This window comes from Scyliorhinus canicula, chromosome 9 (genome assembly GCF_902713615.1).
Source record: "Scyliorhinus canicula chromosome 9, sScyCan1.1, whole genome shotgun sequence".
NCBI classification, from domain to species: Eukaryota; Metazoa; Chordata; class Chondrichthyes; order Carcharhiniformes; family Scyliorhinidae; genus Scyliorhinus; species Scyliorhinus canicula.
Genome location: NC_052154.1, coordinates 104,025,180 through 104,047,308, shown reverse-complemented (window position 1 = coordinate 104,047,308; position 22,129 = coordinate 104,025,180). Strand labels below are relative to the sequence as shown.

Here is a 22,129-nt window from a genome sequence, read left to right as displayed (position 1 = left end):
GCCGCAAAGAAGGGGGCAAGTGAAGTTTTGCCGCAGAACGTAAGGGTCAGCCCGGCAACAGGAAAGATGTCGTAGTCTTGGTCACTGGGTGGGAGTCACGCCGTTCACAGCAGAAGTGATGGCCGTGGAATTTGAAAAACAGTTTTTTAAAATAAATTATCTGGGGGGGTGGGACTCCCAAATTTGCTATACCAATTGGCGCCGAACGCCAAAAGGGTGAGTAGTTGGGTCACCAGGGAGTTAGGATAGAGGAGGGTCTGTGTAGGGGGTCGGGGTTGAGGGTGCTGATAATGGCGCCGCTTACGTTAGCCCCAGGCAAGTACTCTGAGTCTGGTGGTTGTGGCAACGTTGAAGATTTGGAGGCAGCATTTTAAGTTGGGGGCTAGGTCAGGGGAGATGCCAACCAGGGGGAATCACAGTTTGAGCCGGGGAGGCTGGATGGGAGGTTTTGAAGATGGGAGGAAAGGGGGATCAGGGTATTCAAAGACTGAAAGGTTGGAAGAGTTGGAGGAGAAGAATGGACTGGGGCAAGGGGTAGGGTTTTGGTACCTGCAGCTTTTCAAGGAAGGAGTTCCCGATAGCGCCGGCTCCATCATTGTTGGAAGAGGTATTGATGGCAGGGAATTGGAGAAGGGGGTGGTGTCGGCGATTTATCGGAAGATTCTGGAGGAGGACGGGGTGTCCATGGAAGGGTTGAAGGTCAAGTGGGAAGAAGAGGTGGGGGAGGTAATGAAAGACAGTTTGTGTTGTGAGGTGCCATGAAGACTGAACGCCTCAACTTCATTCGCGAGGTTGGGACTGATGCAGCTAAAGGTTGTATCTAGGGTGCATCTCATGAGGGCGAGGATGAGCCAACTTTTCGAGGGAGTGGAGGATGTCTGTGAGCACTGTGGGAAGGGCCCAGCAAACCATGCACATATGTTTTGGACCTGTCCGAAGCTGGAGAGGTATTGGAGGAAGGTCTTTAGCATCATTTCGGGGAGTACTACACGTTAACTTGGAACCAGGGCCCCTAGTGGCTATTTTCGGGGTGTGGGACTGGCCTGAGCTGCAGGCGGGTGCAGGTGGGTGCGGGGTCAGGTGTTTTAGCCTTCGTCCCGCTGATTGCCTAGAGGCAGGTCCTGTTGGGGTGGAGGTCAGTTTCTTCCCCCTGTGCCTCGGCTTGGCGGGGGGACCTACTTGAATTTTTGACCCTTGTGAAATTTGAGCTAAGGGGGTGGAGAGCCGACTGTTTATTATGCACTTTGGGAACTTGTTGCCATTGAACATTGGGGAGGGGAAGGTGGGGGTGGGTTTACATTTTACTGTTTTGTTAACTTTTACCTGGAATGTATGAATGAATATATTGGGTTGTATATTGTTTCTGAGGGATTGTTATCATGTTTGCTTTTGTTTTATTATTTAATAGTAACAATAATAATCGCTTATTGTCAAGTAGGCTTTAATGAAGTTACTGTGAAAAGCCCCTAGTTGCCACATTCCGGTGCCTGTTCGGGGAGGCTCTTACGGGAATTGAACCAGCGCTGCTGCCTTGTTCCGCATTGCAAGCCAGCTATTTAACCCAGTGTGCTAAACCAGCCCCTTTTTGATGAAAATGTGGAGAATAAAAAGATTTATTTTTTAAAAATGAGGCTAGAAAGAGCTCAATTCTCAGTGTGTGTGGGGCGAAGACTTACAAACTAGTGAGAAATGTAGCTACACCATGGAAACTTTGGGGAGGGGCTGCATTTCATTTGTGAATTTAACTACACTCATTCAGGATCACTACAATCCTAAACCTTCAGTAATTAAACATTTCAAATTTCATAGTGATTTTTGGAAGACTGGACAGTCTGTAACTAACTTTGTTGCTGAATTATGCCAGCTCTTTGAACATTGCTAGTTTGGGGCAGTTTTGGAAGACCTGCTTCCAGACAGACTAGTTTGTGGCATGCGGTGTTTGCTGTGAGAAGCCACAATTACTTTTAAGAAGGCTCTAGAAATTTCTCAGGACATGGGAATGGCTGCCAGTGATGCAAAAGATATTCAGAAAGTCAGTGGAAACAGTTGGGTAGGTGCACTGCATTAAGTAGAAAAAGAAGCTGTGAAGTGAACAGGTGAAGATATTGGGAGTGATTTAGATCTGGAGGGTTACACAATGTGAATCATTGTAAGTTTTTGGATGGTGTTTGTCACCAGTGACAGAAGGGACTTTTAGTGAAGACTTTCAGCATTTCTGAGGTGGAGCAGGTAACTTATTCGTTCATGGGATGTGGGTGTTGCTGGCCATGCCCTCATTTATTGCCCATCCCTGTGGGCATTTAGGAGTCAACCACATTGCTATGGGTCTAGAATCGCATGTAGGCCAGACCAGGTGAGGATGACCAATTTCCTTCCCTAAAGGGCATTAGTGAACCAGATGGGTTTTATAACAATCGACAATGATTTCATGGTCATCATCAGACTTGTAATTACATACTTTTAAATGCAAGGAAGCCTCACTTGACATTAATCTGTGAGGAGACGTTCAGGAATATTTGGGGCTTTAGCAGGCATCAGCCCTAACTGAGCCACGAATCAATCTTCGGACGTATACCAACGAGAATATACCATTGCTTGGTGCGTTAGAGGTAGACATTGCGTTTAACAGCCAAGAGTTAAGAGCATGACTCTTGATAGTGAAAAAGGGCATGGGCCTCGTCTATTCGGGCGTGACTGGCTCAGGAAAATTCAGTTGAACTGGGGTGAGATAAAGCACACAAAAATGACTGAAAACTTCAGGATGTTTCTGAAATGAAAAATGAAAATCGCTTATTGTCACAAGGAGGCTTCAAATGAAGTTACTGTGAAAAGCTCCTAGATGCCACATTCCGGCGCCTGTTCGGGGAGGCTTGTACGGGAATTGAACCGTGCTGCTGGCATGCCTTGGTCTGCTTTCAAAGCCAGCTATTTAGCCCTGTGCTAAACCAGCCCCCCCCCCCCCCCCCCAAACTTTTGAATGACATCCTCTGAGATTGGATACATTGTGGGTTCTATGATTAATTGTTCATAGATCCTCGGGCTACTCCTCGCTTTTTCAAACCAAAGACGCCATGAAAGGCAAAGTGGAGGAGGAGTTGGAGTAGCGGCAAAGGCTAAGAATCATTTGAGCTCATTCAGTTTTTACGTTGGGCAGCTCCTGTTCTTAAAAGTGATGGAACTATGCTCATGTGGGGATTACAAACTTTAAAAAAAAATTTAGAGTACCCAATTATTTTTTTCCAATTCAGGGGCAATTTAACGTGGCCAATCCACCTAACCTAACATCTTTGGGTTGTGTGGGTGAAACCCACGCAGACACAAGGAGAATGTGCAAACTCCACATGGACAGTGACCCAGGGCCGGGATTCAAACCTGGGTCCTCAGTCGCAGTCCCAGTGCTAACCACTGCGCCACATGCCACTCCTGGAGATTACAGACTTAATCATGTTTCCAAGCTGGATGCTTACCTGTTGCCGAGGGTAGAAGATCTGTTTTCAACTCTTGCAGGAGGCAAAACATTTTCAAAACTGAACATGAGCCAGGCCTATCAACAACTCTTGCTGAAGGAAGATTCGAAGCAGTATGTGACAATCAACATGCATAAAGGGTTGTTCAAGAATAATCGTTTGGTTTTTGGTATATCCTCCAGTCTGGAGATCTTCCAAAGTAGGATGGACAACCTGTTGCAAGGCATTCCTCATGGCAGTCGACTTAGATGACATTTAAATTTTGAGTAAGATTGAGGAGGAACATCTCAGCAACCTGGATCAAGTTTTAAAAAGGTTTTCAGAGGAGGGACTGCGTCTGAAATGGAGCACCGAGCATGGAGTATCTAGACCACTGAATCACTGCTAAAGGCTTATCTCCTGTGGAAGGGAATTTTCGAGTGATTAAGGAAGCTCTGACGGCATGGCAGCGCAGTGTTTAGCATTGCTGCCTCAAGGCGCCGAGGACCCAAGTTCAATCCTGGCTCCGGGTCACTGTCTGTGTGGAGTTTGTACATTCTCCCCATGTCTGCGTGGGTTTCACCCCACAACCCAAAGGTGTGCAGGGTAGGTGGATTGGCCATGCTAAATTGCCCCTTAATTGGCAAAAAATGTATTTTTAATAAAGGAAGCTCCGGAGCCCAGGAATATGGCCAAGCTCCAGTCATTTGTAGCTTTGATAAACTATTATGAAAACTTCTTGCCAGAATTGTGTACAGAATTGGCACCACTACCTACTTCTCTGGAATAAGACGGGGAATCCATTAGTACAGACAGACAGGTGTGGGAATGACCAAGGCAGTGACTCGGGTATGTTTTCACTAACATTTGTGGTTGTTCAGCTTTTGGAACCTTCATTGAACAAGATTTTTAATATTCTGGGGAAAATGGTTTGGTTTTCAGTTTTAGTTCCAGTTTGTACAAGCAGATTCTGTTCAGTTTTTTAAAAACCTTTTCATTCTTGTCATTTTCAACATTTCGATCAAATAAAACAAATATACTGCCAATTCCAAACAGCCCCCATTCAGTACACAAACCAAAAAATCACCCATACATTCCAAATACAAAAGAAAATGAACAATCAATCAGTAAACAGTATAATCAGAGGCAACAATAACCCCCCCCCCCCCACCCCCACAATGTTCGATGGCAACCAATTCTCGAAAGTGCATAATAAACAGTCCTCATGGATTGTAGAACCCCTCCTTCATCACCCCTCAGCTCAAACTTCACTTTCTCGAGAGTCAAAAATTCCAGTAGATCCCCCCCCCGCCAAGCCGAGGCACAAGGCGGAGAGGCTGACCTCCACGCCGACAGGATCCGCCTCCCGGCAATCAGTGAGGCAAAGGCTAAAACATCTGCCCCGCACTCGCCTGCAGCCCTGGCCGGTCCGACGCCCTGAAAATGACTTCATGGGGCCCTGGTTCCAGATTCACGTGGACTACCTCCAAGTTGACACTGAAAACCTCCCTCCAATACCCCTCCAGCTTCGGACAGGACCAAAACATATGTACAGGGTTTGTGGGGCTCCTCCCACATCACTCTCACATGTCCTCCACTCCCTCAAAGAGTCGGCTCAACTTCGCCCTAGTGAGGTGTGCCCTATACACAACCTTTAGCTGTATCAGCCCCAATCTCGCACACAAGGTTACGGCTTTCACCCTCCGACATCTACCTCACATCACAAATAGTCTTCCCTAAGCTCCCCTAAATCTTCCTCCCACTTGGCTTTGATCCCCTCCATGGACACCCCATCTTCCCCCAAAATCCTCCCGTAGATCGCTGACACCACCTCCTTCCCCATGCCATCAATACCACGTCCAACAATGACTGGGCTGGCGCTATCGGGAAGCTCTGAACCTCGTTCCTAGCTTACCCCAGTCCATATTTCTCCCCCAACTCTTCAAACCTCGCAGAAAGTCCCCCCAGGAACAGGTCTTTTAATACCCTGCCCCCCCCCCCCCCCCCCCCAGTTTATATAAGGATTGATTGTCTCCTCAGAGTGATAGACCTATTAGAATCTTGGTTTTCATCTCTTTCTGCAGTATTCTGTAATTGTTGAACCATATGATGTAATCTAGCACGGACTGCAATTGTTGAGCAATGTAAAGTAAAATGCGAATGGTGCCAGGGAGGCATGGCCAACCACACCCACTGGGGTGCTCCAGACTTGTCGGGTACTGGACGACCTTCTTTCAATGTCCAGGGTTATGGGAGTGAGGGTGTTGCCATGCCCAAATGTGGTGGTCTTCGGGGTAACAGATCAGCCAGAACTCTTCATGGGGCCGACGCCCTAGCCTTTAAATCGGCAGCACTACCCAAGGTTTGCGGACTCGCTGTGCGATCTGGTAGAATTTCTCAGGCTGGCAAAAATAAAATTTGCCACCCGTGGGAAGGAAGAAGGCTTCCATGGGAAGCTGTTCACCAACTTGTTCGTAGCCAGCAACCAGTAGAGCGCGGAGGTCGGGGAGAGAGACACTGGCGAGCCACAGGACATAGAGGAAAAGGAACGAAGGGGGGAGGGGATGCATGGCAACGCAAAAAGAACGGGAGGGACAATTCCGTAAGGGACCAGCCTGAGAGCAAGCTAACGTCCAAGCCAAACTATATAAATGCTTGTACATCTGTGTTTTGCCCATATTGGTGATTGTAAAATAAGTATGCCAACTAAAGGGGTGTTATGGCCACATTTATAGTGAAGATACGTGCTTAAGAATATGCGTGTTGGTTTTTTGGCGTGGTTTTGTAATTTATAAATTGGATATAAAATATAAAAATTCCAAAACCTAAAAAAAACAAATGTACCTCCTTCTGTTTCAGGTGCATTAAACTACAATTCATGGGTGAGGCGGCGCAGTCTGCTGCCTGGGACTGGTTGAAAACCAATCAGATACCTTCAATCGTTGCAACAAAGGAATCCAGGTACTGCTCCTGATAGTGAAGGCGTCTCGGAGTTGGGGAAAGAGGCCGGAGGCAAGTCCCGCAAGACGGAGGGGGTAGTCACGGGGTGGAGGGGAGGTCCAGTGGGGCTGGGATTTGTGTTTAGTGCACACCCTGTGAATCTATTTAGCGTAATGGTGGCTGCTGTGTTAGTTGTGTCCTAATTGATTGTATACATCTCACAAGGTGTCACTGCACTCAATAAAGCAATATGCGCAGGCTGAAGTTACATGAAGTATATCACAAACCCATCACTGGCCTATCAGAATAGGAATATATTTCCTAGTGAGGATAATTCTACTGTGGGATCGAGCTGCAATCTGGTTTGGGGCAGGTTTTGAATTTAGTTCCAGCGCTGAGGACCCGAGTCCGATCCTGGCCCCGGGTCACTGTCTGTGTGGAGTTTGCACATTCTCCCTGTGTCTGCATGGATTTCACCCTCACAACGCTGATATGTGCAGGTCAGGTGGATTGGCCACGATAAATCGCTCCTTACTTGGGGAAAAAAGAATTGGGCACTCTAAATATATATATTTTTTAAGCTTTTGAATTTAGTAGCCAGGAAATGCCAAAAGTGAGGCTGTGAATTGCACAGGAGATTTCTCGAGGGCACTGTATGCTTGAGTCATCATGAAAGGTGAAGTTGCTTTGATTTGTGTTCACTTGCCATTTAAATTCACAGTTTTATGATTCACATTAAACCACATCTTCCCAAAGTGCTCCTTGTCTACCTGCTGATTGATTGATGAAACCCCAATCAGTAGGAGCTCAAACAGTTTCCAACCCTTGGTTAAGAATATACATTAGATACTGGCCATTGTGGCAATCTCCTCAATGCCAGACACTCCGACAACTTGCTGCAGTGACTAGTTCTGACCGAGCACTTAGATATTTGCGATAGATGAGGAATTTCTAATGGGCAGGTTAAAGACTATTACACCTATATCCTGGAAATCTCTTTTTGTGTGTCACTGTCTTTGTCAAATCTCTCTTGGTGAGCTGATATTTCAGCTTTTCTGTAAAGGATGACGCCCCTCCTTTTTTGGCCTCCCATCATTTGGAGATGAATACTTAACCAGGAAGTTACAGAGCGCCTGCTATGTCCTGTGCTTGCATCTTCATACCGATATCATCTTGGCTGTGCAGGGAGGGGTGTACTTTCAGGCTCCAGTAGTAATCCGCTTTCCTGAGCCTTTATTAGTTGGTAGCTAATAAAGTGGTAGTCCAAGGAGGCTCCGCCCAGTCAGCCAGTTCAACCTGATTGTTAATGGTGTCTCGACTGTAATGCATGTGTCACTGTGGCTGTTAAATAGGCATCACCAACATCGTGAGGTGAGGGAAAGTTGTCCCCTTCCCAAGTCTCCAGGAGAATTATCTGCTCTTTTATAGTTCTGTAGGATCTTCAACCACCTGAATTATGTAGAGCCTCATGTTTAATCTGTGAATGTCAGTCCAGTCCTGTAACACTGGAGTTGGGCTGCTCAGGAATGCTGTTATAAAACTGGCTAATTGCTCTGAAGAAACGTTTTATTAGACTCAAAACATTAACTCTGTTTCTCTCTCTACAGATGCTGCCAGACATGCTTAGTTTATCCGGCATTTTCTGTTTTTTAATTTGAAGTACCCAAGTCTTTTTTTTTTCCAATTAACGGGCAATTTGCCTACCCTGCGCATCTTTGGGTTGTGGGGGTGAGACCCACGCTGACACGGGGGGAATGTGCAAACTCCACATGGATAGTGACCCGGGGCTGGGATCAAACCCAGGTTGTCAGTGCCGTGAAGCACCAGTGCTAACCACTGTGCCACCCTCCTGTTCTTATTTATGGCTAATTCTTCACCTAGCTCAAGGGTTCCAACTAGCTTTTAGCCCTGGTGTAAAGGAGAATCTCTCACTAAATTCTCTGTCTGTTCTATCCGTGTTTAGTGCCACAGATGAAGCCTGGAGGTTGCTGTCTTCCTACCTTGATCGCTACCAGTCTCAAAGTTCCCAGTACCATCGCTGTGTCATTAATAAACTACTGTCACATGGAGTGCCACTTCCTAACTGGCTTATTAACAGCTATAAGGCAAGGGTGACTTTTTTTTTCCACTTTCTGAAAGATCCAAATGGTAGAAATGCAAATCATTCTCTCTGGTGAGGGAGGGTGTGAATATTATAACCCTGGTCATCGTGTTGAAGCTGTCAAGTTGGTGAGGTGTAAGAGGTTAAAATATTTTCTTATACAGCTGATGAAACTCTCTGCCCTCCCTGCTGTATCTGTTAGGGGATTATGAGCATTGATGTGTGGGATTACTTGTGGCAGAGAAAGCTGGGATTTACTGAGGGAATCCATCAGTTTTGGTAGCCAGGTTCCTGAACATGAGAATCACATGGGTGAACATGGTTCTGATATCATTATGCACTTGGCAGAAAGTGGTGATATACCACCAGGTAAGGACTGGATGTGTGTTGTGGGGGTGGAGGGGAGTGCTAGACTGAGTGATCTAACATCCTACCTGCAGTAGGACAGCATGAAGAGGCTCGCACCGCACCAGCCCTGGGTCAGAGAGATGCGCTGTTTCTCTAGCAGTGTTGTTGGAAATTGTTAGAATACTCGGGAGGCAAGAGCAGCTGCAGACTGATCCGTTTTATCCCTTAACAGAAAGTGGACGTGGCAGGACTCCTGAGGCTGTACCTGAACTATGACCTTCTGGAGGAAGCAGTGGACCTTGTGCTAGAGTACATTGATGCGTTAATGGGAAAAGGACATCAATATTTTGGCATTGAGGTAAGATTGGACATAGATACGGTATTTGACAGTGAGTTCATCCTCGGGGGTCGAGTGTGAACACAGTATTGTAAGGATATGCTTAGATAGAATCCTGGGATTGTATATTCTAGAGGCAAACCCATTGCAACCTTTGGACATGACATTTCAGGCCATCATGCCTCTTGTTGACTTTAATCCCATCCCCATCTCATTTGCTTGAATTCTCCTTGTCAAGTGTTTAGTAAATTGGCATTTGAAAATTTTAGTCCGATGTTCCATCAGGCATTCAGCAGCTTCTGACCCCCACCGCGCACTAACTGGGCATTATGACCATTCTCTCTCTGTTCTCTTCCCCCACCCTGCATCAGTACTAGCGAGTTACTGTGAGAAATCTCTCCATGTTCTTCCAAAGTCAATGTTCCACTGGGACCTATCATTATGTGACGCTGCGCAGGAGTTGGGAACCAACTTTAATGTCCTAAAATGTTTGTTTCAGAGGTCGCTGTCAGCCACAGCTCCACCGGTTTGGCTTCCTTACACAGCCATCGACCAGTTACTGCAGGCACTTGGGGAGAGCAACATGAATAACGTGAGGGTGAGTGTAACCAGGATGCCCAGCAGTCATAATAATTGACCTTTCATTTGGAGAACACCGCCTTTATTGATGACCAGCAAACCTCCCAGTGTGCCAATGCAGACAGGTTCTGTTCTCTTCCAACTTTTGTAACAGGCAATCACTTCAATGTGCTGCTCGCCCCTCCTTCCCGATTAGAACTAATTGAAACAAAATGCTACAGCCTCTTCCTTGCATAAATCCCTAGACTCATTGATAACGTATCTCATGTGAAAGCACTCTGGTATATAATAGACTTACTGTTATTTCCTCAGTTATGTGACAGACTCCGGAGAAGACTGGCAGATTATCACCAGCAGGTGGATCAAACAACTTCGGACATGACCAGCTACAGGAGGCAGCAGCAGTTTGAAGATGGGGCTAATCTATGAGAGCTGTCTCCAGGGCTGGGTGCCATGGGATAATGATTTCTTACGATGCCAATGTGTGAGTGAACCTCGCTGCCTTTCCTACGTGTCCTCGAGTGCCTGTACAGACTCTTAATCAAAGCAAGGATACTCCTCGTATCCACTTCATACACATGTTTTTTATAATGTCCAACTTCTGGATCAAGTTCTGCTTGCTCAGCCAGTCCAGTTTCCACTGCTTCTAAAAGTGGGAATGGGAATCTCCTGATCAGGCAGGGTACTAGAGCAGGGCTGTGGTTCCAGGAGACTTTTTTTTTTACTGTATATGAATGCTAAAGATTTGCCTTTTTGAGGCTTTTATTTATTGGAATTTTTTTTCCAATCAGGTTTAATAAAATAAAGGAATTATAATTGTGTTAATTTATCTCCCAATTTCTCATTGGAGCATTATTCATTGTTGTTGGAAAGTGAGAAAAGAGGCTAATTGATAGTTACATTGGTGCCCTGCCCACCCCACCCACCGCTTTTCTGTCAATGTGTTCCGTCATTGAACTCAAAAGAAGCTAACTGGAGATTTTCACCACAGCAACCCTGTTGAAACCACCCTGGGACAATAGGTATAGATAGTACTCAGGCTGACCCTTTGCCGTCCATCACCACAACCACTTGCTGCATAAAATAATCATTCTTCATATCACCAGCAGTTCTTTTGCCACCTTAAGTTTGTGTCTTTGGTACTTGACCCTTTGTTAGGAAATCGCCCAAAGGAACTGAGACTGAGTCGGCAGCTAGGAAGTAAATGCAATGTTAGCATTCATGTTGAGACAGCTAGAATACAAGCCCAGGGATGTACTTCGAAGGCTGGATAAAAACTCTAGTCACACTCCATTTGGTGTATTGTGAGCAGCTTTTGACCCCGTATCTAAGGAAGGATGTGCTGGTCTTATCTACTTAGTCCAATCCAGACCCTTATAGCATAAAAAGAGGTCCTTCAGCCCATCATGTCTACATTGGCTATTAAGCACCTTCATCTCTCCTAATCCCATTTTGCAGCATTTGGTCTATAAGCCTTGTACGCTATGGTGTTTTAAATGTTCTGAGTGTTCCCACCTCTACCAGCCTTTCACACTGTGTTCCAAGTTCTTCCTAAAATCCCTTTTCAATCTCCTGCCCCTTACTACAAGTGCATGCCCCTGGTTCTTTTGTTTTTAGAGTACCTAATTATTTTTTTTCCAATTAAGGGGCAATTTAGCATGGACAATTTGCCTACCCTGCGCATCTTTGGGTTGTGGGGGTGAAACTCTCTCAGACACGGGGAGAATGTGCAAACGCCACAAGGACAGTGACCCCGGGGCCAGGATCGAGCCTGGTCCTCGGTGCTGTATGTAGTAGTGCTAGCCACTGTGCTGCCCTCATCACCTCAGTTTTCAGGGTTAAAACCAATCTGGTTGTATGCTAACAAGTATGTATGTTATCAAGAAGAGCTCAAAAACCTGAAGCCGCACTTGGTGTTCCTGCCATTAAGTTTGTCTCCAAGCATATTGAAGTTATATAAAGAACAGAAAAGAATATTCACTGTCCCTGTTAGGGAGGCTGAAATATCTCATCGGGGTTCTGGTGCTGACAGTTTGAAGACACAGTAAATGACTAGCTGTGTTTTACTGTGGTGTAGTACCCACTCCAATGAAATGAAAAGCGGTTTGCAACTGCTGAGGAGCTGACTGAGCTCAGCCCTGCTCTGTGTCAGAGAAAGGGTGAAGGGAGAGTCTCTCAGCTTTCTGTATTGATGCTTCACAAACTGCTCTTAATGCATAAACATTCAGCTCCTCTGCTGTTACATTACTTCAACACAAACCACGTAGCTGTACTGTCCCTGGAAATACTAATGAATCAGTCAACTGGAAATCCTCCAACTCAAACTCTCAGTACAGCAGAGATATACAATAATGTACATGAACACAGAACACTGGACAGTAGCGTTCTGTAAGCTCCCCACATTTAAATTTTCTATTCTTCCTCCCAAGTTATATCTTTATCCAAAGAAGGAAGAAAATTACAGCACAGGAGCAGGCCCTTCAAGCCTGCGCCGATCCAGATCCTTTATCTAAACCTGTCGCCTATTTTCCAAGGATCTACTTCCCTCTTTTTCCCGCCCGTTCATATATCTGTCCAGATGCATCTTAAATGATGCTATCGGGCCCGCCTCTACCACCTCCGCTGGCAAAGCGTTCCAGGCACCAACCACCCTCTGCGTAAAAAAACTTTCCACGCAAATCTCACCTTGTAATTGACACCCCCACTCTTGGAAAAAGCTACCCACCATGTGTAGACCTCAATCAGGTCTCCCCTCAACCTCCGTCTTTCCAACGAAAACAATCCTAATCTACTCAACCTTTCTTCATAGCTAGCACCCTCCATACCAGGCAACATCCTGGTGAACCTCCTCTGCACCCTCTCTAAAGCATCCGCACGCAGTATTCCAAATGTGGCTTAACCAAAGTCCTATACAAACTGTAACATGACCTGCTGACTCTTGTACTCAATACCCTGTCCGATGAAGGCAAGCGTGCTGTATGCCTTTTTGACCACTCTATTGACCTGCGTTTCCACCTTCAGGGTACAATGGACCTGAACTACCAGATCTCTCTGTACATCAATTTTCCCCAGGACTCTTCCATTGACTGTATAGTCCGCTCTTGAATTAAATCTTCCAAAATGTATCACCTCGCATTTGCCTGGATTGAACCCCATCTGCCATTTCTCTGCCCAAATCTCCAAACTATATTTTGCTGTATTCTCTGACAGTCCTCCTTACTATCTGCAACTCCACCAGTCTTTGCATCATCTTCAAACTTGCTAATCAGACCACCTATATATATCACAAACAACAGTGGTCCGAGCATGGATCCCTGTGGAACACCGCTAGTCACCGTTTTCCATTTTGAGACACTCCCTTCCACCACTACTCTGTCTCCTGTTGCCCAGCCAGTTCACCCTGAACCCCATACAACTTCACTTTTTCCATCAACCTGCCATGGGAAACTTTATCAAACGCCATGTATATGACATCTACAGCTCTTCCCTCATCAATTAACTTTGTCATTTCCTCCACGAATTCTATTAGGTTTGTAAGACATGACCTTCCCTGCACAAAACCATGCTGCCTATCACTGATAAGTATTTTCTTCCAAATGTGAATAGATCCTATACCTCAGTATCTTCTCCAAGTTTGCCTACCACTGACGTCAAGCTTACAGGTTTATAATTCCCTGCTCCCCTTCTGAAACAAAGGGACAACATTAGCAATTCTCCAGTCCTCCGGGACCTCACCCATGCTCAAGGATGCTGCAAAGATATCTGTTAAGGCCCCAGCTATTTCAACCCTCACTTCCCTCAGTAACCTGGGATAGATCCCATCCAGACCTGAGGACTTGTGCACCTTAATGCCTTTTAGAATACCCAAAACTTCCTCCTTATGCCGACTTGACCTAGCGTATTTAAACATCCATCCCTAGCCTCAACATCCGTCATGTCCCTCTTCTTGGTGAATACCGATGCAAAGTACTCATTAAGAATCTCACCCATTTCCTGACTCCACGCATAAATTCCCTCTTTTGTCTTTGAGTGGGCCAATCCTTTCTCTAGTTACCGTCTTGCTCCTTATATACGAATAAAAGGCTTTGGGATTTTCCTTAACCCTGTTAGCCAAAGATATTTCATGACCCCTTTCAGCCCTCTTTCATACACGTTTGAGATTTGTCCTACTTTCCCAATATTCCTCCAAAGCTTCATCAGTTTTAAGTCGCCTAGATCTCATGTATGCTTCCTTTTTCATCTTAGCTAGTCTCACAATTCCACCTGTCATCCATGGTTCCCTAATCTTGCCATTTCTATCCCTCATTTTCACTGGGACATGTCTGTCCTGCACTCTAATCAACCTTTCCTTAAAAGACTCCCACATTTCAAATGTGGATTTACCCTTAAACAGCTGCTCCCAATCCACATTCCCTAGCTCCTGCCGAATTTTGTTATACTTGGCCTTTCCCCAATTTAGTACCCTTCCTTTAGGACCACACTCGTCTTTGTCCATGAGTATTCTAAAACTTACGGAATTGTGATCGCTATTCCCAAAGTAATCACTGACTGAAACTTCAACCACCTGTCTGGGATCATTCCCCAATACCAGGCCCAGTATGGCCCCTTCCTGAGTTGGACTATTTACATACTGCTCTTAAAAAAAACTCTCCTGGATGCGCCTTACAAATTCTGCTCCATCTATGCCTCCAACGCTACACGAGTCCCATTCAATGTTGGGGAAGTTAAAATCTCCCATCACGACCACCCTATTGCTCCTACATTTTTCTATAATCTGTCTACATATTTGTACCTCTACTATAGGCCTCCCAAAAGCGAGCGTGAAGTAAAGTCCCAACATTGTTACTGCACCCTTCCTATTTCTTAACTCTACCCATATTGCTTCAGTGCTCGAATCCTCCATCGTGCCCTCCTTAATCACAGCTGTGATATCATCTCTGACCAGTAATGCAACTCCTCCACCCCTTTAACCTCCCTCTCTATCCCTCCTGAAGCATCTTTGCCCTGGGATATTTAGTTGCCAGTCTTGCCCTTCCCTCAACCAAGTCTCAGTAATACCAATATCATCACATTCCCAGGTACTAATCCAAGCCCTAAGTTCATCTGCACCTCAGACCACCTGTCCCTTTGCGTTCATCATCTCTTCCCCTTAGTCACATTGAGTTTATTATCTAGTACCTTACTGGCTTTAGTTGCTGCCTCGTTACTGACCTCTAACTGCCTAATCTGGTTCCCAGCCCCCTGCTACTTAAGTTTAAAACCTCCCCAACAATGTTAGCAAAAGCACCCCCTAGGACATTGGTTTCAGTCTTGCCCAGGTGTAGACCATCCGATTTGTAATGGTCCCACCGCCCCCAGAACCGGTTCCAATGTCCCAAATATCTGAACCCCTCCTTCCTGCCCCATCACTCAAGCCACGTATTCATTCTGACTATTCTTGAATTTCTAATCTGACTCTCGTGGCACTGGTAGCAATCCTGAGATTACTACCTTGTAGGTCTAACTTTTTAAACTTATCGCCTAACTCCCTAAATTCTGATTGCAGGACCTCATCCTGGTTTTTTACCTATATCGTGGGTGCCTATATGCACAACAACTGGCTGTTCACCCTCCCCCTTCAGAATGTCCTGCAGCCGATCTGAGACATCCCTGACCCGTGCACCTGGGAGGCAACGTACCATTCGTGAGTCTCGTTTTCGACCACAGAAATGCCTGTCTACTCCCCTTACGATTGAATCCCCTATGACTATAGCCCTGCCAGTCTTTTTCCAGCCCTTCGGTGCAGAAGAGCCAGCCATGGTGCCATGAGCCTGGCTACTACTGCCTTCCCCTGGTGAGTCATCACCCCCAACAGTATCCAAAACGGTATACCTGTTTTGGAGGGAGATGACCACAGGGGACACCTGCACTGCCTTCCGGTCACCCATTCCCTGTCTCCCTCATTAATCCTAATCTGCGGTGTGACCAACTCACTGAACGTGCTATCCACGACCTCCTCAGCATCGCAGATGCTCCAAAGCCGTCATGCAGTCTAACAGGAGCTGCAGCTGGACAAACTTCCCGCACATGAAGGAGTCGGGCATCGGCCGCGTCCCTGAACTCCCACATTGAGCACGAGGAGCATAATACGGGTCTGGGATCTCCTGCCATTTTTATACTTTACCTTAACCGATTACAAATATACTACCAAATAATGAATACGTGAAAGGAATAATAATCTTACTTACCAACACATGAAGAGTTAGATTTCTCCCAGCTACTGCTAATTGGAGCACATTCCTTACCAGCCAATCAGGTCACTGCTTTGCTGTGATGTCACTCTTCAAGGAAAGTTTTTAAAAGAGGTAAACTTACCTTCCCGACAGACCCCAGGTTACTGCTCCCGCCGAAAATCTGAAGCTATAACTTGCGGATAAAAGAAAGAGCTTACCTGATATTCACTTAGCCCCTTAGGTTAGAGGAGGTGGAAGGGTGGGGGACACTACAATCTATGAATGCAGTGACCGCAATGCACTAATGCAAATTTTCCCCGCAACTGCCAATCAACAGCAGTTGATTCTGCTGGATGCCTGCCTTCACTTGATCACAGAGGGTGTCTTGCTCAGGTACACTTTATGGATGCAGTGATAGCAATGCACTGATGCAAATTTTCCCTGCAACTGCCAATCAGCAGCTCTGCTCTACTGCCCTCTGCTGGATCCTTTTGCAGACTGTCCATCATTTCTATAACGATCCTCATAAAAGAGCCCAAGTTAATATGTTAAAAGACGCTAAATAAATATGTTGATGTTGTTTATCTGTGCACTTAGCCAAGGAGAATAGTTGGCTGCTCCTATTGTGTCAATACCTCTGGCTCCTCTGCCAACTCCCTTTACAGTTTATGTCATGGAGGTATGGGAGCTAGCAGTCCTCTCTGCTGGACATGAAGTCACTGAATCACACCCTGCTCATAGTAGATCATTTCTGTAACATCACACACAAATATGGAGTCCTCCATTAAAAAAGCTTTTATTGAACCATCAAAATAAGTACAGAAGCATCGGCAAGCTGCTTCATTCACTATACATAACAAATTCATTCCAGTAATACTGGTCAGGTACGAGCTCTCGTTACACTTATTGTAGGCAGGATTAAAATGAGATTTATTCGCTCAGACAGGATAATCTAGTCTGCTCTAGTTATTACCTAACAGCGATCTGCTTAGTGCAGAGGGTGAGATCAAATGAATGTTAGACATTGACCCACTGCCACAAGTCTGTCCCCAGGGCTACATGGATGCCATGTTACAGCAGTCACTAAGATTGGCAACAGCAACAGGTCAGGTTTAATTCTGAAAGAAAATTTCAAACATCAATGCAGTTTTTGGAGCTGGAAGTGGCTGATTCACACTGCAGGGAAGCAGAGTGTGGTGGTGTCCTGAGGGCAAGCACATATCTTCAGCAATCTCATCCTGAAGAGGTACAGGGAACTCCACTTTGCAGGTTAGCTTATCAGATAGTAGAGAATGAGAAGGGGATTTGCCTGTTACATAATGATAGTTTCATAAACATTATGGGAAAGTTGAGCAGATACAACCTAGTGCACCGAAGACACTCACTACAAGACTATGCCGTTGGCCTTCAGGAACAATGCTTTGTAAGGAATGTTTATTTGCTTGCCTGGAGGTCACACCATGTCCGGTTTCAGAACCAGATAAGGTGCAGACCAGCAGAAGCAGCCAAGAAGCCCAGTAAAAAGAGGTTTACATCGGTTCTGATGGTCCTACTGGTCCTGGAGTTGCACAAGTCCCAGTTACAGCAGATGAAGCTGATGTCCTTGCCCTTACCGAACTCTGCCTGCACATCCGTGCTCTCACAGCGCTGATCCAACCAGCAGCGGCGCATCACCTCTCCGGTTGCTGAAAGAAAATTGGAAATACAGTAGCAAATTCCTCAGCGGATCAGTGAACAAACGGGCATGGATGAGGGATATAGGTTGAATTCGAAGAAATGGTCTCATAGAAGTATGCGACACAAGGGCGGGGAAGAAAACACAGGAGCTGGGAATCGGGGTGGTTGGGGGTGTGGTCAGAGCGACTAGAATGGTGGGGGTCGGAATAGGCAGAGGGGTGGGCACAGCGACTGGAATGGGGGGGGGGGGGATGGGCTGGGCACAGCTACCGGAATCGTGGGAGTGGGCTGGGCACAGCGACTGGAATGGTGGGTAAGGACAAATTGGGGGAGGGTTGGGCACAGTGATTGGAATAGGGGGGTGAGTTGGGCACAGCAACAGGAACCGGGGGAGGTTTGGGCACAGCGACTGGAATCGGGATGTTTGGTCACATCGACTGGAACTGGGGTGTGGGTTGGGCACCCGCGACAGGAATCGGGGAGAGAGCTGGACATAGCAACTGGAATCGGGGGAGGTTTGGGCACAGCGACTGGAATCGGGGAGTGGGCTGGGCACCGTGACTGGAATTGGAGAGTGGGCTGGGATCAGCGACTGGTTTCGGGGGAGAGCCAGGCAAAGCAACTGGAATCAGGCGGTTTGGGCACAGCGTCTGGAATCGGGGAGTGGGCTGGGCACCGTGACTGGAATTGGAGAGTGGGCTGGGATCAGCGACTGGTTTCGGGGGAGAGCCAGGCAAAGCAACTGGAATCAGGCGGTTTGGGCACAGCGACTGGAATGGCAGGTGAGGTCTGGGTATAGCGACGAATCAGGGAAGGGTTGGGCACAGCGACTGGAATAGGGGGCTGGGTTGGGCACAGCGACCAGAATCATGGTGGTGGGCTGGGCACAGCGACCGGAATCAAGGAGGGTTGGGCACAGTAACTGGAATCGGAGTGGACTGGGCACAGCGACCGGAATCGGGGAGGTTTGGGCACAGCGACCGGAATGAAGGAGGGTTGGGCACAGCGACCGGAATCGGGGAGGTTTGGGCACAGCGACCGGAATCGGAGAGGTTTGGGCACAGCGACCGAAACGGTGTGGGTTGGGCAAATTGACTGGAATCGGGGGAGGGTTGGGCACAGCGATTGGAATCGGGGGAGGGTTGGGCACAGCGACTGGAATCGGGGGAGGGTTGGGCACAGCGACCGGAATCAGGGAGGGTTGGGCACAGCGACCGGAAACAGGGTGTAGGTTGGGCACAGCGACTGGAATCGGGGGAAGGGTTGGGCAGAACGATTGGAATCGGGGACGGTTGGGCACAGTGACTGGAATCAGGAAGGTTTGCACACAGCAACCGCAAACAGGGTGGGTTGGGCACAGCGACCGGAAACAGGGTGGGTTGGGCACAGCGACGGATCGTGGAGGTTTGGGCACAGTGAGTCGAATCAGGGGAGGGTTGGGCACAGCGACTGGAATCAAGGAGGTTTGCACACAACGATTGGAAACAGGGTGGGTTAGGCATAGCGACTGGAATCGGGGGAGGGTTGGGCACAGCGACTGGAATCGGGGGTTTGCACACAGACACCGGAAACAGGGTGGGTTGGGCACAGCGACCGGAATCGTGGAGGGTTGGGCACAGCGACCGGAATCAGGGTGGGTTGGGCACAGCGACTGGAATCAGGGGTTTGCACACAGACACCGGAAACAGGGTGGGTTGGGCACAGCGACCGGAATCGGGGAGGGTTGGGTACAGCAATGGGAATCGGGGAGGGTTGGGCACATGACTGGAATCAGGGGAGGGTTGGGCACAGCGACTGGAATCGGGGAGGGTTGGGCACAGCGATTGGAATCAGGGTGTGGGCTGGGCACAGCGACTGGATTCGGGGGGCTGGGCAAGGGCACAGCGACTGGATTCGGGGGGCTGGGCAAGGGCACAGCGACTGGATTCGGGGGGCTGGGCAAGGGCACAGCGACTGGAATTGAAGAGGGCTGGGCACAGCTACTGGAATCGGGGAGGTTTGGGCACAGCGACTAGATCGAGATGTTTTGTACAGCACCTAGAATTGGGAAAGGTTTGGGCACAGTGACCAGAATCGGGGAGGTTTGGGCACAGTGACCAGAATCGGGGAGGTTTGGGCACAGTGACCGGAATCGGGGAGGTTTGGGCACAGTGACCGGAATCGAAGAGGACTGGGCACAGCGACTGGAATCGAGGAGGGTTGGGCACAGCAACTAGAATTGGGGAGTGAGCTGGGCACAGCGACTGGATTCGGGGGGCTGGGCAAGGGCACAGCGACTGGAATCGGGGTGTGGGCTGGGTACAGCGACTGGAATCGAGGAGGGTTGGGCACAGCAACTAGAATTGGGGAGTGAGCTGGGCACAGCGACTGGATTCGGGGGGCTGGGCAAGGGCACAGCGACTGGAATCGGGGTGTGGGCTGGGTACAGCGACTGGAATCGAGGAGGGCTGGGCACAGGGACTGGAATTGGGGAGGGTTGGGCACAGCAACTAGAACTGGGGAGTGAGCTGGGCACAGCGACTGGAATCGGGGTGTGGGCTGGGCACAGCAACTGGAATTGGGGAGTGAGCTGGGCACAGCGACTGGATTCAGGGGGGCTGGGCAAGGGCTTGAGCACAGCGACTGGGTTGGGCTGGGCACCGTGACTGGAATTCGAGAGTGGGCTGGGAATCAGCGACTGGTTTCGGGGGAGAGCCAGGCAAAGCAACTGGAATCAGGTTTGGGAACAGCGACTGGAATGGCGGGTGAGGTCTGGGTATAGCGACGATTCGGGGAAGAGTTGGGCACAGCGACTGGACTAGGGGGCTGGGTTGGGCACAGCGACCAGAATCATGGGGGTGGGCTGGGCACAGCGACCGGATTCGGGGAGAGTTGGGCACAGCGACCGGAATCGGAGAGGTTTGGGCGCAGCGACTGGAATCGGAGAGAGGTTTGGGCGCAGCGACCGGAATTGGGAAGGTTTGGGCACAGCGACTGGAATCGGGAGGGCTGGGCACAGTGACTGGAATCGGGGTGTGGGCTGGGTACAGTGACTGGAATCGAGGAGGGTCGGGCACAGTGACCGGAATCAGGGAGGTTTGCACACAGCGACCGGAAACAGGGTGTAGGTTGGGCACAGCGACTGGAATCGTGGGAAGGGTTGGGCAGAACGATTGGAATTGGGGGTGGGTTGGGCACAGTGACTGGAATCGGGGTGTAGGCTGGGTACAGCGACTGGAATCGGGGTGTGGGCTGGGTACAGCGACTGGAATCGGGGTGTGGGCTGGGTACAGTGACTGGAATCGAGGAGGGCTGGGCACAGCAACTGGAATCGGGGAGGTTTAGGCACAGCGACTGGAATCGGGGAGGTTTGGGCACAGCGACCGGAATCGGGGAGGTTTGGGCACAGCGACCGGAATCGGGGAGGTTTGGGCACAGCGACCGGAATCGGGGAGGGTTGGGCACAGCGACCGGAATCGGGGAGGTTTGGGCACAGCGACCAGAATCGGGGAGGTTTGGGCACAGCGACCGGAATCGGGGCGGGTTGCGCACAGCGACCGGAATCGGGGCGGGTTGCGCACAGCGACTGGAATCAGGTTTGAGCACAGCGACTGGAATCAGGTTTGGGCACAGCGACTGGAATCGGGGTACAGCTGGGCACCATGACTGGAATTGGAGAGTGGGCTGGAACAGCGACTGGCTTCGGGGGAGAGCCAGGCAAAGCAACTGGATTCAGGAGGTTTGGGCACAGCGTCTGGACAAGGGGGCTGGGTTGGGCACAGCGACCAGAATCATGGGGGTGGGCTGGGCACAGCGACTGGAATCAAGGAGGGTTGGGCACAGTGACTGGAATTGGGGTGTGGGCTGGGTACAGTGACTGGAATCAGGGTGTGGGCTGGGTACAGTGACTGGAATCAAGGAGGGTTGGGCACAGTGACTGGAATTGGGGTGTGGGCTGGGCACAGCGACCGGAAACAGGGTGTAGGTTGGGCACAGCGACTGGAATTGTGGGAAGGGTTGGGCAGAACGATTGGAAGCGGGGAGGTTTGGGCACAGCAACTGGAATTGGAGAGGTTTGGGCACAGCGACTGGAATCGGGGAGGGTTGGGCAGAGCGACTGGAATCAGGTTTGAGCGCAGCGACTGGAATCGGGATTCGGCTGGGCACAGCGACTGGAATCGGGGAGGTTTGGGCACAGCGACCGGAATCGGGGAGGTTTGGGCACAGCGACCGGAATCGGGATTCGGCTGGGCACAGCGACTGGAATCGGGGAGGTTTGGGCACAGCGACTGGAATTGGGGAGGTTTGGGCACAGCGACTGGAATCGGGGAGGTTTGGGCACAGCGACTGGAATCGGGGAGGTTTGGGCACAGCGACTGGAATCGGGGAGGTTTGGGCACAGCGACCGGAATCGGGGAGGTTTGGGCACAGCGACTGGAATCGGGGAGGTTTGGGCACAGCGACTGGAATCAGGGAGGTTTGCACACAGCGACCGGAAACAGGGTGGGTT

General features: G+C 48.9%; 2 protein-coding genes across 3 annotated transcripts in view; one reads left to right on the top strand and one right to left on the bottom strand.

Annotated features, from left to right (window-relative positions):
• Nucleotides 1-10,576, top strand: part of nup160 (nucleoporin 160) — a 123,027-nt gene extending 112,451 nt beyond the window's left edge. Inside the window, exons 32-36 of the mRNA XM_038807352.1 lie at nt 6,306-6,407; nt 8,350-8,491; nt 9,068-9,193; nt 9,672-9,770; nt 10,064-10,576. Of these exons, the coding sequence (XP_038663280.1) occupies nt 6,306-6,407; nt 8,350-8,491; nt 9,068-9,193; nt 9,672-9,770; nt 10,064-10,180 (586 nt within the window). The 3' untranslated portion in view covers nt 10,181-10,576. The remainder of the gene's footprint in view (nt 1-6,305; nt 6,408-8,349; nt 8,492-9,067; nt 9,194-9,671; nt 9,771-10,063) is intronic.
• A 6,164-nt stretch (nt 10,577-16,740) lies between these two features.
• Nucleotides 16,741-22,129, bottom strand: part of LOC119971586 (CD59 glycoprotein-like) — an 85,888-nt gene continuing 80,499 nt past the window's right edge. For both annotated transcript variants that reach the window (XM_038807356.1, XM_038807355.1), the window contains exon 4: nt 16,741-17,648. In XM_038807356.1, the coding sequence (XP_038663284.1) occupies nt 17,434-17,648 (215 nt within the window). In that variant the 3' untranslated portion in view covers nt 16,741-17,433. The remainder of the gene's footprint in view (nt 17,649-22,129) is intronic.